At 25.4% G+C, this 14,627-nt stretch overlaps 3 protein-coding genes across 4 annotated transcripts; 1 reads left to right on the top strand and 2 right to left on the bottom strand.

Annotated features, from left to right (window-relative positions):
- Window positions 1-4: 4 nt before the first annotated feature.
- On the bottom strand, window positions 5-2,739 carry LOC122851863 (coiled-coil domain-containing protein 22 homolog). Its single transcript, XM_044151350.1, has 6 exons — window positions 2,453-2,739; window positions 2,136-2,307; window positions 1,095-2,045; window positions 569-1,009; window positions 284-479; window positions 5-208 (listed from the first exon to the last, which is right to left on the bottom strand). Exons 1-5 carry the CDS (start codon window positions 2,500-2,502, stop codon window positions 360-362), a joined length of 1,734 nt encoding a protein of 577 aa, XP_044007285.1. The 5' UTR covers window positions 2,503-2,739; the 3' UTR covers window positions 5-208; window positions 284-359.
- Window positions 2,740-2,850: 111 nt separating this feature from the next.
- LOC122851854 (protein O-GlcNAcase) lies at window positions 2,851-10,014 on the top strand. Of its 2 annotated transcripts, XM_044151335.1 has the most exons (10): window positions 2,851-3,270; window positions 3,371-3,422; window positions 3,503-5,186; window positions 5,312-5,486; window positions 7,330-7,383; window positions 8,075-8,160; window positions 8,235-8,404; window positions 8,492-8,687; window positions 8,780-8,939; window positions 9,023-10,014. In XM_044151335.1, exons 1-10 carry the CDS (start codon window positions 3,201-3,203, stop codon window positions 9,157-9,159), a joined length of 2,784 nt encoding a protein of 927 aa, XP_044007270.1. In that variant the 5' UTR covers window positions 2,851-3,200; the 3' UTR covers window positions 9,160-10,014. The 2 variants fall into 2 exon arrangements, with proteins under 2 accessions (XP_044007270.1, XP_044007271.1); XM_044151336.1 differs by lacking the exon at window positions 7,330-7,383 and having other exon boundaries at window positions 2,853-3,270; window positions 9,023-9,957.
- Window positions 10,015-10,039: 25 nt separating this feature from the next.
- LOC122851865 (leucine-rich repeat-containing protein 27-like) lies at window positions 10,040-13,195 on the bottom strand. The gene is made up of 10 exons (XM_044151353.1): window positions 13,092-13,195; window positions 12,631-12,963; window positions 12,162-12,566; window positions 11,901-12,090; window positions 11,660-11,818; window positions 11,404-11,587; window positions 10,749-10,853; window positions 10,586-10,668; window positions 10,268-10,497; window positions 10,040-10,184 (listed from the first exon to the last, which is right to left on the bottom strand). Exons 2-10 carry the CDS (start codon window positions 12,856-12,858, stop codon window positions 10,056-10,058), a joined length of 1,713 nt encoding a protein of 570 aa, XP_044007288.1. The 5' UTR covers window positions 12,859-12,963; window positions 13,092-13,195; the 3' UTR covers window positions 10,040-10,055.
- Window positions 13,196-14,627: the final 1,432 nt, after the last annotated feature.

Here is a 14,627-nt window from a genome sequence, read left to right as displayed (position 1 = left end):
AATATATAAATAATTTTTTTTTTTTTTATTGCAATTATTGGTAAGTTATTTTTTATTTTTTATATTATTTATTTACAACTTTTTTTTTTTGTTACTCCAATATTTATGGCATTTTTGTTTTTTAAAATTTTTTCATTTTATTTATTTAACATTTGTTACTGAGCTATTTCTTAAAAAATTCTGGCTAGATAGAAAATTTCTGGATTTCCTGTAAATATATAATTAATTTTTCATTTTTCGTTGAGACAAAAATTTGCTTTAATAAAATTTTTTAAATACTCACCAAAGTATAACAAAATTTTTATAAAATATAATTGTAAAAAAATATTTATAAAATATATTAATGGATAATATCAAAATCAATAATTTTTTGTGGCAAGTTGAGTTGTTAATGAAGCAGTCTCTTGTCTCATTTGTTTTAAGTCAGCAGTTATACGTTCTAAATTTGCTTCAACATTTTTTGTTGATTCTGAATCAATCTAAAAGTAATTCAATATTTTTTTTATTTATTTATACTTTTTTGATACAATCAATCAATAATAATTATTAATATATTCAATTTATTTACCTGTTCTTCGAGATCACGTATTTCTCTGCAAGTTGTACCAGTTTCTTCAACAAGTGTTACAAGTTCACTACAATCAGAATGTAAGGTTGCTAATAATTTATATGCACGTTTTGAAGCTTCATTTGTTTTAGCATTTCTAAATATAAGTTCATCAACAACAGTAAATGATCTTTCTAATTTTCCTGTTAACATATTTATTTCTTTTTGAATTTCTCGTGTATCACCAAGTACTTTATCTATTTCATCACATTGTTTTCTAACATTATTTATTATTTCTAATATTCTTTGTGTATAAGCTGAACGATTTGTTTCATTTGGAAGCTTTTGTACTTCAGCAACTAATTGAGTATATTGATGATCTTTTAGTTTACATTCTTCTATCAATTCTTTTTCTTTTTCACGAAGTTGACGTAATTGATCTATTTTTTTTTTACTTGTACTCTGAAATATTAAAAAAAAAATTATTATTATTATTTATATTATTATTATCTATTATAACAAAAAATAATTGTATAATTTTAATTACTGCTTTTGCTGAATATTTTTCTCTTTCATCTCTGTATTTTTGTATCAAAGGTGCTCGATGTTTTTCCCATTGATTTGCAAGATTAATTAATTTTTTTTTTCCAGCATCAATAATTGTTTCAAGTTTTTTAAAATTATTTTCACCATCTTCAAGAAGATCATATGTTCTTGCTTTATTTTTTTTTTCTTCATCTCTTAATTCTAATTTTTTTTCTTCTTCAATTTGTTTTGCATTTAATTGTGTCATTTGATTTGATAATTTTTTCATATCATTTTGAATTATTTCAATTTCAGATTTTAATTTTTCACAATTTAGCTTTATTCTATCAATTTCTTGATTTTGTCGTTCTTCTGTTGTTGATTTTTGTTTATTAATTAATTCTGGTGTTTTTGTTTCTTCATCAAAACTTGATTTTTCTGATGATTGTAATCTTTCATTCAAAGTAAATCTACTCATTGTTTTGTCTTCTTGATTATTAACATATGATGATGTATGTTGTATTGCTTGTGAATTAATCCACTCTAGTCTTTCAATAATATCTGTTGGTTTTCCATATTTATCTCTTGAACATTTTGATATAATTGATGGTAATAAATAATCAGGTTTAATCAATTGTTCAGGCACTTGTAATTGATATTTTTCATAATATTCTTGAAAATGTAAATCAGTACTTGTTGATGGCAAATCAATATCATAACTTTTATAAGGCATTTTTATAAATCCAGTTTTTTTATTATGACTATTATGAGGTAACCATGAACATGATAATTCATTTGACATTATATTATTAACTTGTTTTTCAAGTTCATCAATTTTACTAATTGGTTCATTTATTTCTTTATCACTTTCTTTTGGTAATTTTTCAATTAAAAAAATGAATACTTTTCTTAAATCTATTTCAGATGAGTAGAGAAATGTTTGATAGCCAATATCACCTCTGTATCCAAGATCCTATTGTTTAAAAAATATATATATTTTAATTGAATAAAAAACAATAACTTGATAAAATAAATAAATATATATTTGTTATTGTTAAATTACCGAACATGTTTGTGCAAGTGTTGCACCAAGTCTAAATCTTGCTGCCATGTTAATAGGTAGTACTCTGGATATTCCAATACCTGGACGTATTATTTCTAAACATCTAACAGCTGCATCAACAACAAGTTCAGTATTAAAAGATCCTAAATTTGTAGTACAATCATCAATATCACTGTAAAATTAATATTTTATTATTTAGTTATAATCCAATTGAATGACATAGTATTCACCAGGTTATCCATTGATGAAAAAAAATACATCTAGATGAAATAATAAATAAATGAAAATATATAAAAAATAAAAAATGATTGATTTACCAGCCAATTTGTCGTAACGAATGAATTATTATATTGTCAACTTCTTCCATGATTATGATATAAAATTATGAATTTAACAATTGTTATTATAATAATTGAAATTTTATGAGTTATTATCATCCGCCATAAGACTCGGTGGACTCGGTTCTCGTATGAGTGAGTGTGTGTCAGTGGGTGTTGTTTATATATGTATCTGTTGTTTTGTATGTGATGATAACAGTGTCAATGAGTTGTCAATTATTGCTATCAATGACAGGATGATAGATCAAGGGGTGTAATGTTATGTATACTTATCTTGTTGGATCTCGATATATCGTGAATTCGATAATCGATAATATCGAATGTATTTATTAACATTGTTATTATTATTATAAATAATATCTAAATATTTCCAGACGAGCCAATATCGATACTAGTTCAAGACATTTACACAGTTTACACTGTCAAAAAAATAAATATAAAAAAGTCAAAAAAAAAATAATAAATTGAGTTATCATCACTGATCATCACAAAGTGACCGGTGTATTAATTATAACAGATATATAATGATATATTATTATTCATAATGATTGTATACCAAATTTTGACAAACAAATAAATAAGTGTATTGACATTTGCCAACAATCAAATTTCAATTTTGCTATATTAATTAATTGTTTTATTTTTTGTTTATCATTTTTTTTTTTCAACAGTAAAAAACTGACTATTTTCATTTATTTTTATAAGATAAATTAAATTTTTTAAAATAATGGGTGATACTAACGGCGAAACAAATACAAATGTTAAAAATGGAAACTTTATTTGTGGCGTTGTTGAAGGTAAAATTAAAAAATTATTTAAAAATATTTTCAATATAAAAATTCAATTTTTTGATTATTATTCTTGATAAAAATTAACAATATATTTTTTATTTTCAAGGCTTTTATGGTCGCCCTTGGACAACAGAGCAACGAAAGGATCTTTTTCAAAAGTAAGTATCCATATGTAACCTTGAAAAAAAAACAAAAAATAAAAATTATTTTTCTTTTTTTCAATGATGATTAATTACAGAATGAAAAAATGGGAAATGGATTCTTATTTGTATGCTCCAAAAGATGATTATAAACATCGTGCATACTGGCGTGATCTCTACACAGTTGAAGAAGCTGAACATTTAACTGGTCTAATAACATCAGCAAAAGAATCAGGAATATCATTTTATTATGCTTTATCACCAGGACTAGATATAACATATTCAAATGTCAAAGAAGTAACAGCATTGAAACGTAAATTAGAACAAGTTAGTCAATTTGGTTGTGTTGCATTTGCTCTGTTATTTGATGACATTGAGCCTGAAATGAGTGAAGCAGACAAAGAAGTATTTCAATCATTTGCCCATGCTCAAGTATCTGTTACAAATGATATATTTCAACATTTGGGTCAACCAAAATTTCTTCTCTGTCCAACTCAATATTGTTCAACAAGAGCAATGCCAAATGTATCATCTTCCGAGTATCTCAATACTCTTGGCAGTAAATTAGCTCAAGAAATTGATATAATGTGGACAGGACCAAAAGTTGTATCACGTTTATTAACAATTGAATCAATTGAAGAAATAACAGAAGTATTAAAACGTCCACCAGTTATATGGGATAATTTACATGCAAATGATTATGATCAAAAACGTGTTTTTCTTGGACCATATTCAGGTAGATCACCAGATTTAATACCAAAATTACGTGGTGTATTGACAAATCCAAATTGTGAATATGGTGCTAATTTTATTGCAATTCATACATTAGCACAATGGAGTAGATGTAATGTTGATGGTAAACGTGATTTAAGTTTAAATGATACTGTATCAGCTGATATTAAACTTGAAACTGAAACTGAAGATGGTGTTATTGGTGAAGATGTACCATCAACATTATCACCAAATATGTATCATCCAAGACATGCACTAAAAAATGCAATAAATGATTGGCTACCAGAATTTTATAAAAAACGTGCAGCATGGGGTGTTATTGCTAAACCACAACCATGTGTTGCACCAACAATACCGATACCAATAATACCATCTGTTAATACTTGTATGAGTTTAACAACAACAACAAATACAACTGTTTCAACAACAACAACAGCAACAAGTAATACAGGTGGTTCAAATCATCTACAGGCACTGGCTGAAGTATGTTCTACTGTTACTAGTAGTGAAAGTTTTGGACAACCAATATCTGGACCCGTTATGAATTCACTCGTATCTGATTCAAAAGTTGTTAATGAAGCATTGGTACCAGTTGTTGGTAGTACATTGGATGGTGAACCAACAACTTTATTAACAACTCTATCAAGTATAAATGAACCAATGGATTGTAATACAACGCCTACAAATTCACCAGCACATGTTGCTAAAATTTCAACAGAAGATGATGCTATGGTTGAAAATACATCAACTTGTAGTGGTACATCTGGTAGTATGCAAGTTGAAGTTGATACTACATCACCAACAATTAATGGTAATCAAATGATTGTTGAAAATGAACATGAAAATATTAATAATTTAGATAGTGATATTAAGGATGTTAATAAACAATTAACATATGAAGATTTATCTTTATTATGTGATTTATTTTATTTACCTTTTGAGCATGGTGGACAAGCTATACAGGTGCTTCAAGAATTTAATTGGTTAAAAATTAATGCTCATGTTATAATTAATAAAAGAAAAGATGAAGATGAAGGAAGCAAAGCTGATGTAAGTTTTTAGTTTTTTTTCAAAATAATTTTACCAAGTTTTAAAAAAAACTTGATTTTGATTTTTAATTTTAGTATTTTTTAAAAATCACTTATTATTATAATTAATTTTTTTTTGTTTTACAGATTGAAGAGTGGCATACACGTGCTGCTAAAATAAATGATATGTGCAATGCAGTTAACAGATTATTTGAACGTCTTACTTTTTGTAATAATCGAGAACTTCTTTATGATCTTTATTCCTATGTGTGGGACATGCGGGGAGTTGTATCACTTTTAAATAGTTACGTCAAATGGCTAGGTACGTTTTTAATGACTATTAATTACTTTTAAAAATATAATTCAAATTTAAAAAAAAAAAAAAACAATTTGCCCAAAACTTTTGCTTACACTTAAAAGAAAAAATAAACTATTTTCCAATTTTTCATATTTTTTTCGGTTTTGAAAATATAAATATATATATATATATGTTGATCTTTTTTGTGAAAAATAAAATACAAATTCCATTGTTTTCTAAATTTAGTGCGATTAATTGTTTTTTTTCTAATTTTTTTGTTTATCAATTTTAAGTTTTTTGTTCAATCATATTTTAAGGTTTACCTATGTATATTTTTTGAACAAAAAACTTTTAAAATTGATCTAAAAAAATTTTTTCAAATATTAACTTATTTTTAAAAAAATATATATATATTTAATTTGTTCAAAAATATGGACGTGCTTCTGTTCTGTTTTTTATTAATTATATTATTTTTTAATATTTTGATTAATTAATTATTTTCCATTTATTTGTTTTTGATTTTTTAAAAAATATTTGTACTTTGATTATTATAAAAATATATATACTTATTTATTTATTAATTTACTGCATTTAGCACCAGTGGATTACTATTATTATCATTTATCATTTGATAAATCATAATTAGTATTATTACACATTATAACACTTTTATCGAAAATCGCCCCGGTGAAATATTTTTCTGTATTCTTTTTATTTTTTTACCATACGCATTTTTACGTAATCAAAACAGTCAAAAGTTTTCCATATTATAATTTTTTGGCGTGAAATATTTTGCCTTCGTAATAATTTTTAATAGTAGAAAAATTTCTCTTCGGAGTAAATCTGGAAAAAAAATATTTTTTGATGGATAAAAAATGGTTGTGTTAAATAGCCTGACTTTTATTAACATAATTTTTCAAAGATTGTCAAAAAATAGTAATATTAAAATGTTAATTCTTTTGAAACACTAGCTAAATCTGAAGTTGAATATTTTAATAAATGATTGAATTACCCTAAGTTTTCGGAAAACGTTAGTCAAATCAGTATTTGGTTCAAAATAGAATCATTAAATTAAATCCTCACTTGAATTAACGAGTTGGTATTCAATTTAATTTCAAGGAATCTTTATTTCTTTAGAAAATTTTTCTCAAATAAACAAAGTCTTTTAAAACAAGAAATTTTTTCACCGAGATAGCTTGAGATTATAATTTTTTTCTTTTCATTTTTTTGTATTTCGTGAAAAATTAAAAATTATAAAATGAAAAATAGTTAATTAATATGATGAAAAGAAAAAAAAATAATAATAATTAATAAATGTAAACTGTATAGAAATAGACATGCAGAAGTACTGTATACATGTTTTCAGCATCCCTTGTGAAAATAATTGCTCTAATATCGGTACATGACCGAGAAATTTCTTCGACTTTTTCTCCATATCTTCAGTCATTTCAGTCTTTCATTCACCGTAAAAATAGTCGAAAACAAATTCTCACCGGGGATACTCAAATAAAATCAAAATTTCAGTTTTAAAATATTGATTACTTACATAGAAAAATGTATTACAACATAAATAGTAATAGTAATACAAAGTAATAGAACAAATATTATCACATGCAGATTAAGTTCCTGGATTTTTAAACAATTATTTCAATATTTTTTTCAGAAAAGATCAACAATCTATATAATTCATGACCTAAAAAATTAAGTAATTAATTGTTTTTTTTTTTTTTTACCCAAATTTTTTATACTTGGGTATAGATATAAATTGTTGTTTTTTAAAATAGAATATGTTTTTATTTGCAATTTTGAATACAAGAATAATTAAAAAACTCTACGTTTGTTTTTTTTTTTTTTCTCTTGTTTATAGCGTTTGGCAGATTTCCAGCAACAATGACATCGTTTACTCAGGGGAGCTACACATGTATGGGATTTACTTTTTACTAAGTAACTCAAAGCGCGTGTTATTATATAAGTATCAACCATTAACGCTATTTATTAAACTGAAAATAACACTCCAAATTAAATTGCTGGCATAATATCATGTACCATGAATTATTTTACAATGTTAATGTTTGATACTAAATGAAAATAAATAAATAAATAATAACAGCGGTTGCGCGTAAAACCAAGCGCGTAGTTGTCAAAGCAAGATTTAAAAAAATATTAAAAAGTACCAAAGTTAATGGGTAATTAAAAAAAAATCACAGACTCTTGATAAGATAATTCTGTTTTTTAAAATTGCGTTTATAATTTTTTTTTTTTAATTTTATTCTTCAGTCTTTTTAGCGTCTTCTGCTTTTTCCAGATAATATTTTTACAGGTGCATTACTGTCATTATCAGCAAAGATATTTATTTTTAAAAATCAAAAATAGTATATTAATATATATATACATATAATAAATTCAAGAATCTGTGATGCGCGAACAAGACTCAATATTATTTTATTTATAAATAATGTAATAAAATTTATCCACTTAAATTAATTGAAAAAATATTAAGTCTTGATTTAAATAAGTAGATTAGAAAATAGTTATTTGAAAAATTAATATAAAAATTTCAACTTTTTGCTGGATATTTTAATAAATATTTTTTTTTGTTTATGATACAACAGGGTTTTCCAATGGTTGGAAAGAGACATTCATGAGTGGTGATCAAGAACCCTGGGTATTTCGAGGTGGTCTTACTGCTGATCTCCAAGTAACTCGATATTTTTAATATTTTCACGTTTAAAAAATAAAAAAAACAATTTTTTCATTGTCTTGTTTTTTCAGAGGTTGATACCGGTTGATAGTGGAAATGATTTATTTGTTTATAAAGCACCAGATATACCAACAAGTAAAATATACACAATTAGACCCTATTTACCAACTGATGAAGAAGCTGTTTATGTTGTTTGTAATAGAATAACTGGTGTTACTGGATCACAAGCTGTTGCAGACAGGTAATTTATATTTTATATATTTAATAAATTTGAAAAATCCCTTAATGTATTACTTTATATGATAATTTATATTTTATTTTTTAACAGACTTGTTGGTGGATATCTAACATTGAGTCCAGAATTTTGTATGATTGTTGAAGACGATGAAGGTATCGTTGGATATGTTACAGCTGCTTTGAATATAAAGTTATTCAATCAAAAAATGCTTATTTCATGGATTCCAGAATTACAAAGTAAATATCCATTGGAGGATATTACAAATGATTTGCCAGCGAGTATTCAAGTGAGTTTTATTAATTTAAAAAACTAATTTTTCAAAATGATATCAATTAAAATATGTCTAAATGATTATTATGTTTTTTTTTTTTTTATTAGGAAGCAATAAGATATTTTCATTCATTTGTTCCGGATGTATCTGAACAATTGTGTCGACAAAACCCATCATCAATTATGTGCTCAATACTACCAACAGTTACAGATCAATCGGTTGCTAAAAGATTAACAACATGTATACTTGCTGCTTTACGAGCAAATGGTAAACTACATTTTTATATTTAATTATTATATATACTATTATCTTCGTAAATATACTATTGAATTTACCATTTTTTATGACAGGATCATTTGGGGTTCACACAACAATGTCACCAATGGACAAAGAATCTCATGAATTTTATGGAAAGTTAGGATTTATTGATTATCAACCTGGTCAAGACGAAAATCCTGGTGTCATCACAATGTGCAGAAGTTTTTAAATTCGTAATAAAGTGTATTTTCATTAATCATAATTGACAACTAGGCTAATTGGACCACTATCAGTTTGTATCATTGTCAAAAATTAATATGATAATAAAATTATCATACTTTTTTTTAACTTTAAAATTTTCCAAACGAATAAAAATAATGAGAATTTTTTTTTAAATAAAAGATATTTCGGTACTTCAATTTAAAGTCTGGTTTTTAAAAGAAAAAATGAAACAGTAATTTTTTTGATATAACAACATTGAAAATTAAAAATATGTAAATAAATAAATGCAAATAACATTTACATGAATCCCAATAATTTTTAACTAATAATAGCAATGAAATGTCCAATAAAAAGTTGCACTGGGGAAGTTGCAGTTATTCCGGTTAACAATTTTTGGCACAAAATGGTTTTAAAAAATAGCAATGTATTTTAAATTTTTCAAGAAATAATTTTAAAGATAATCAAACAAAATTAATGAAAAAAAATAATATTTGAACAATAATCAAATTATTGTCGTCATATCAAATGAATTTTTTTTTTTTTTTTTAATGTCTTCTGTCAGGCCATGTACAATACTTTTAAATTGTTTCTTAATAGTTAATTATGCAAGAAGAAAAAAAAAAACAACAAAAATAAATATATTAAAAATTAAGTTGAGTTGCAGATTATTTTCATTTCCGGTGAACAATCATTTATCCAATCAAATGTGTATTGAATAAATGATGTAAAAAAAATGAATCTCGTTAAATCTCATTTACGTTTAGTTGAGCGCAATTTATGCTTGATTTAAAAAATTTTAACACCATGATTTATATTATTGAATAAGTCCTGGAAAATAATAAATTGAAACAAAATTTTTATTTAAAATTGCATTGATATTATTTAAAATCTTTTTCAATTTATTTATATTATCATCGAAGGAAGCAGTTTGTAAACAACTTCTTTTTCAATATTTGGTCCATTATAATTTTTTGATATTGTCGTGGTATTAAATCTTTTCAACTTTTGAATCTCAGAGTACAGTTCTTCAATCTATAAAATAGAAAAATCATTATTATTAGCATTATTTTATTTTTCAACTATTAATATAACTAATATAATTGAAATTGAAAAACCTTTTTTATTTTAGATTTAAGAACATTTAAATGCAAATCAGGTCCTTGATTTTTAATATTTTGATCTCTGTTTTCTGATAATTTCAATGATTCGAAAATCTCTCTCATTTTAGTATCGATTTCATCAGTATTTTTAAAAAAACTTGCTTTTTTCTTGTCTATTAATTTTTTATTTTTATGTGTTTTTAAAAACGGCATATCTCTTATGTCGATGGCAAACGGAATATCTTCTAAGAAATTTATATTTCATTTTATTTTAAATTTTGTAAACAAAAAAATAATTTAAAAAATAAAAAAAGGTAAATAATAATTATTAACCTTCAGTTCTGGAAGAAGCTTTCTCAATATTTTTATCGATATTTTTTCTTTTCATTCTCCATAAATTTAAAGCATCTTGATTTCTGGTTGTAAAAAAAAAAATTTATCTCGTTATTTTTATAAAATATTTAATAAATAATTGAAATAAAAACAAAAAGATTACTTGTTTTGTTGAAGAACTTTTGATTGTTCGATAAGTATTTCCTTGACTTTCAAAATCCATCGAAGTTTTTCTTCTAGAAACTCTTCATTATGAATTTTTCTACACCTAAATAAAATTAAAAAATAATAAATTAAATTAATAATGATTTCTATGTTGTGGGAACCATTCAGCCGGCTTATTAATTCCCTCCAAATAAGTTTCGATAAAAGCGAGTGTCCAATCAGGATCATCAAGCCTCATTGGGCGAATTTTTGTCATGATTCTATTATTTGTCATGATATCATAAACCCTTTCTTTCACTTTTACATCCTCCAATCTTTGACAATCTCTTGAAAAATTTTTATTAACAATTTTTGGCAGTCTCAACCCACCCTTACCACAATAGTTTAATTTTTCATTATCAAAACTATCTAAATTTACGAAAACACCAATATCACGAGTACTCGAACATAATGAACCCGACGTGTTTGTTATTGTCTTTTTTTTGTCAATGTTTAATTCATTTATTTTAATTTTAATCTGTTGATAATTAATAATGTCATCCTGATGAGAAGATGGTGATGTATTTTTTAAGTGTTCTTCTAAATCAGTGATTTTATTTTTTTTATTATTTAACTCGAGAAGATGCCACTCGTTCATTGATAATGATTCATACCTGTTACTTGGTTTATAATTTCTAGATTTTTCTCGTGTTGTTAGTTTTTTTTTTTTTGATGATAAAGTTAAAGTTGATACTGATGAGGTTGTTTTTAGTTGTTTATATGAACCCGATGACAATTTTGATATAGTCGAAAGATTATTAGAAAAATCTGTTGACGATGACTTGATCATTTTCGAACCTAAATATATTTTTATTTTTCAGATAGATAATTTTGTATTTTGTTTATTTATTTTTGAGATTAATTTTTTACCTGCTGATGGAGAAAAAACTTGTTCATTTGGATTAAGTTTATTCCATTCTTCACGTAAAAATTGTATTATTCTTGAAAATCCTTTATTTAAAATATCTGTAGACGGATAACTCAGTGGATTTCCGCTTGTGTGAAGTGTTTTTAGTTTTGGTATAAGACCTAAACATTAAGAAATGAAACAAAAAAATCATTTATCAACACTTAAATTTATTTAAAGAAAAAGCATTTAATAAAAACTTACCGAGTTCTAGAGGAAGTTTCTCTAATAAATTTCCTTGAAGCATAATTGTTTCAAGACAAGAATGATTTTTTATTGAGGAAGGAAGAGATTTTAGACGATTGTTTCTGATATCAAACCATTGAAGATGCCTTAAAATATCAAAAAAATCACTAGGAAGTTCTGATAATAAATTACTTTCCAGATAAATCATCTAATAAAAATAAATGAAAATATAAATTAGTAAATATTTAAGCTTTTGTGAGTTTAATTTTTATCTTTTACCTTAATATTTGCAATTTTATTTAAAAAATATTGAGGAAATTCTTCCAAGTGAGAGTTTGTCATGTCACAAAATTGGTCAGTAATAATTGGCAATTTTTTATCATTTACTGGAATTGAAAGAACAGCATCTGCCAATTTCTTTTTTTGTTTTTTTTTTGTTTTTTTTTTCATAGACATTGAAGAAATGTCTGAAGCTGAGTCATCTCGATTGTCTGTATCACAGGGATAATTCAACTTAAAATTTTTCGTATTGTTATCGTCCAGGTTTTTAATTTTAGGTGCGTTTTGAGGCTCTTTATCAGACTCGTGATTCACTATCAAGTTAGTGTCATCATCTAATGCTCGCCAAGAACGTTGAAGATGGTCACCAATAGTAAACTGGTTTGTGTCATCTTTGACATCAATCTATAACAAAAAATGTCATAAAAAAATTTACAGTTTTATTTAGAAAATTATAACACACAACTACCTTGTCATGTAGATCGATCCTATTAAGATTGTTATTGGTTAAACAATCATTACTATCATTTGAGACAATCTTATCATCAAAATATAAATAATCAAAACCCATATGTGTTGCCAAAAAGTTAGTAGCATTTTTTTGTTTTATTTCTCCAAAGCCATAATAACTTTTCAATAAGTTTTTTGTTAATTCTTCAGACATCTTGATGGTTTTGATAATTTTATTGATCCACATGCATATTTAGTTTGAGAGTTATCAAATTAACAACATTTTGTTTATGAAAATCACCAGGACAACCCATTTAAACAAAAGCATTCTTTCCCAGTCTTACAAATGTAACTAAGGAAAACATGGAATATATTATAGAGTTTCTGGATATCATGTAAAAAATCTTATAATCAATCATCAAATAATTATTTTTGTTTCTAATTAAATAAAAAAATGAATATAATTTAAAAAAAACTAACATTGTTTAATGATTAAACGTCTCGTTGATTAAAACAAAATAAATAACGTTCTCGCAAATCATTTTTTTTAATTGATAATTTTTTTTTATATTTAAAGCTTAAAGTTTTCATTAAATTTGCCATTCAATCAATTAATTAAAAAGTTATTGGAAAATGTTGCTAAGGAAAGGATGTACATCGTAACCAAATAAATTAAGTCGCGTACTCTAGATTAATTTCTCAGCCATTTGCCATCAAGGTCTGTAGATTATTTTATTTTTATATTGAAAAAGAAAAAATTATATTATTCGAGTAACTTTTGTTTCACTTTTTTACAACTATTTATATTAAACTGTCTGATAACTTTGTCAATTTTTCAGAATATTTAATTAATTATTAATTGAAAAAAATTAAGTGTTAACTTCTTGTTGTATACTGTTTCTGTAATAGACCAGATGTAGGTAAGCTATAAAGATGGTTTAAATAATGCGCGCCTAAAAGTCGGTCATGTTTGATGCTTGTGCGACGACCTTATCCCAGCCGTCTATTAATCTACAGACCTTGCTAGAGTGGGTATAAGCAGAGTATAGAGGGGTAGAGTGGGTATAAGCAGAGTGACGCCAATAGCAAAAAGGTGCCCAGAAGTGACGTCACTGTGCCTATACCAACTCTATACAAAAAGCACGATATGGCGGACCTGAACCCGCTGTTGGCACCACTCTGCTTATACCCACTCTCAGTGTCGGGTAGGTAAGATACCTTGGTATCTTACACATGTAAGATACCATGTAAGATACCGTATCTTACATCATCGGTTTCATACATCGAGGTATCTTACATTGCGTTCCCAGCGCCTTCTACGAATAAAAGTGGAACCTTCGTGCTACAATTTTTTTTTATTTGATAAATACATGTAATTCATTTATTAAATAAATAAAAATTCAAAATAACAGTATGGGAAAGATGTAGCTAAGAATTAATGTTGCTTAAAAAATTTCTTTGGCAACTGTAATTCCTTAGCTCCATCTCCTTAGCTACTATTTTCCTTGGGATTTTATTTAAAAAATTAGTTATTTAAAATTAAAGCAACATTACCCTTTTGAAACATAATTTTTTGGCAACATTAATTTTAGTTTTTATCTTTCTTAGCTACTGCTTTACCTTGGACATTTTAATTTATTTAATAAATAAAATTACATGCATTTTATTTTTTAAATAAATAAAAATCCCAAAGAAAAATAGTAGCTAAGGAAAAGATGGAGCTAAGGAATTACAGTTGCCAAAGAAATTCTTTTTTAAGCAACATTAATTCCTTAGCTACATTTTTCCCTTAGCTACTGCTTTTTCTTGGACATTTCCATCTTTTAAAAATAAAATGACATGTATATTATTTATTTACTAAATAGAAAATGTCCGAGGAAAAGCAGTAGCTAAGGAAAGGATGGAGCTAAGAAATTAATGTTGCCAAAAAATTATGTTTCGAACAACATTAATTCCTTCAAACTGGTTTTCCTTGATATTATATATATTTATATAACAAATAAATTACATGTACCA

The sequence above is a fragment of the Aphidius gifuensis genome, linkage group LG3 (genome assembly GCF_014905175.1).
Source record: "Aphidius gifuensis isolate YNYX2018 linkage group LG3, ASM1490517v1, whole genome shotgun sequence".
Taxonomy (NCBI): domain Eukaryota; kingdom Metazoa; phylum Arthropoda; class Insecta; order Hymenoptera; family Braconidae; genus Aphidius; species Aphidius gifuensis.
This window is presented reverse-complemented; position numbering and strand designations above follow the sequence as displayed.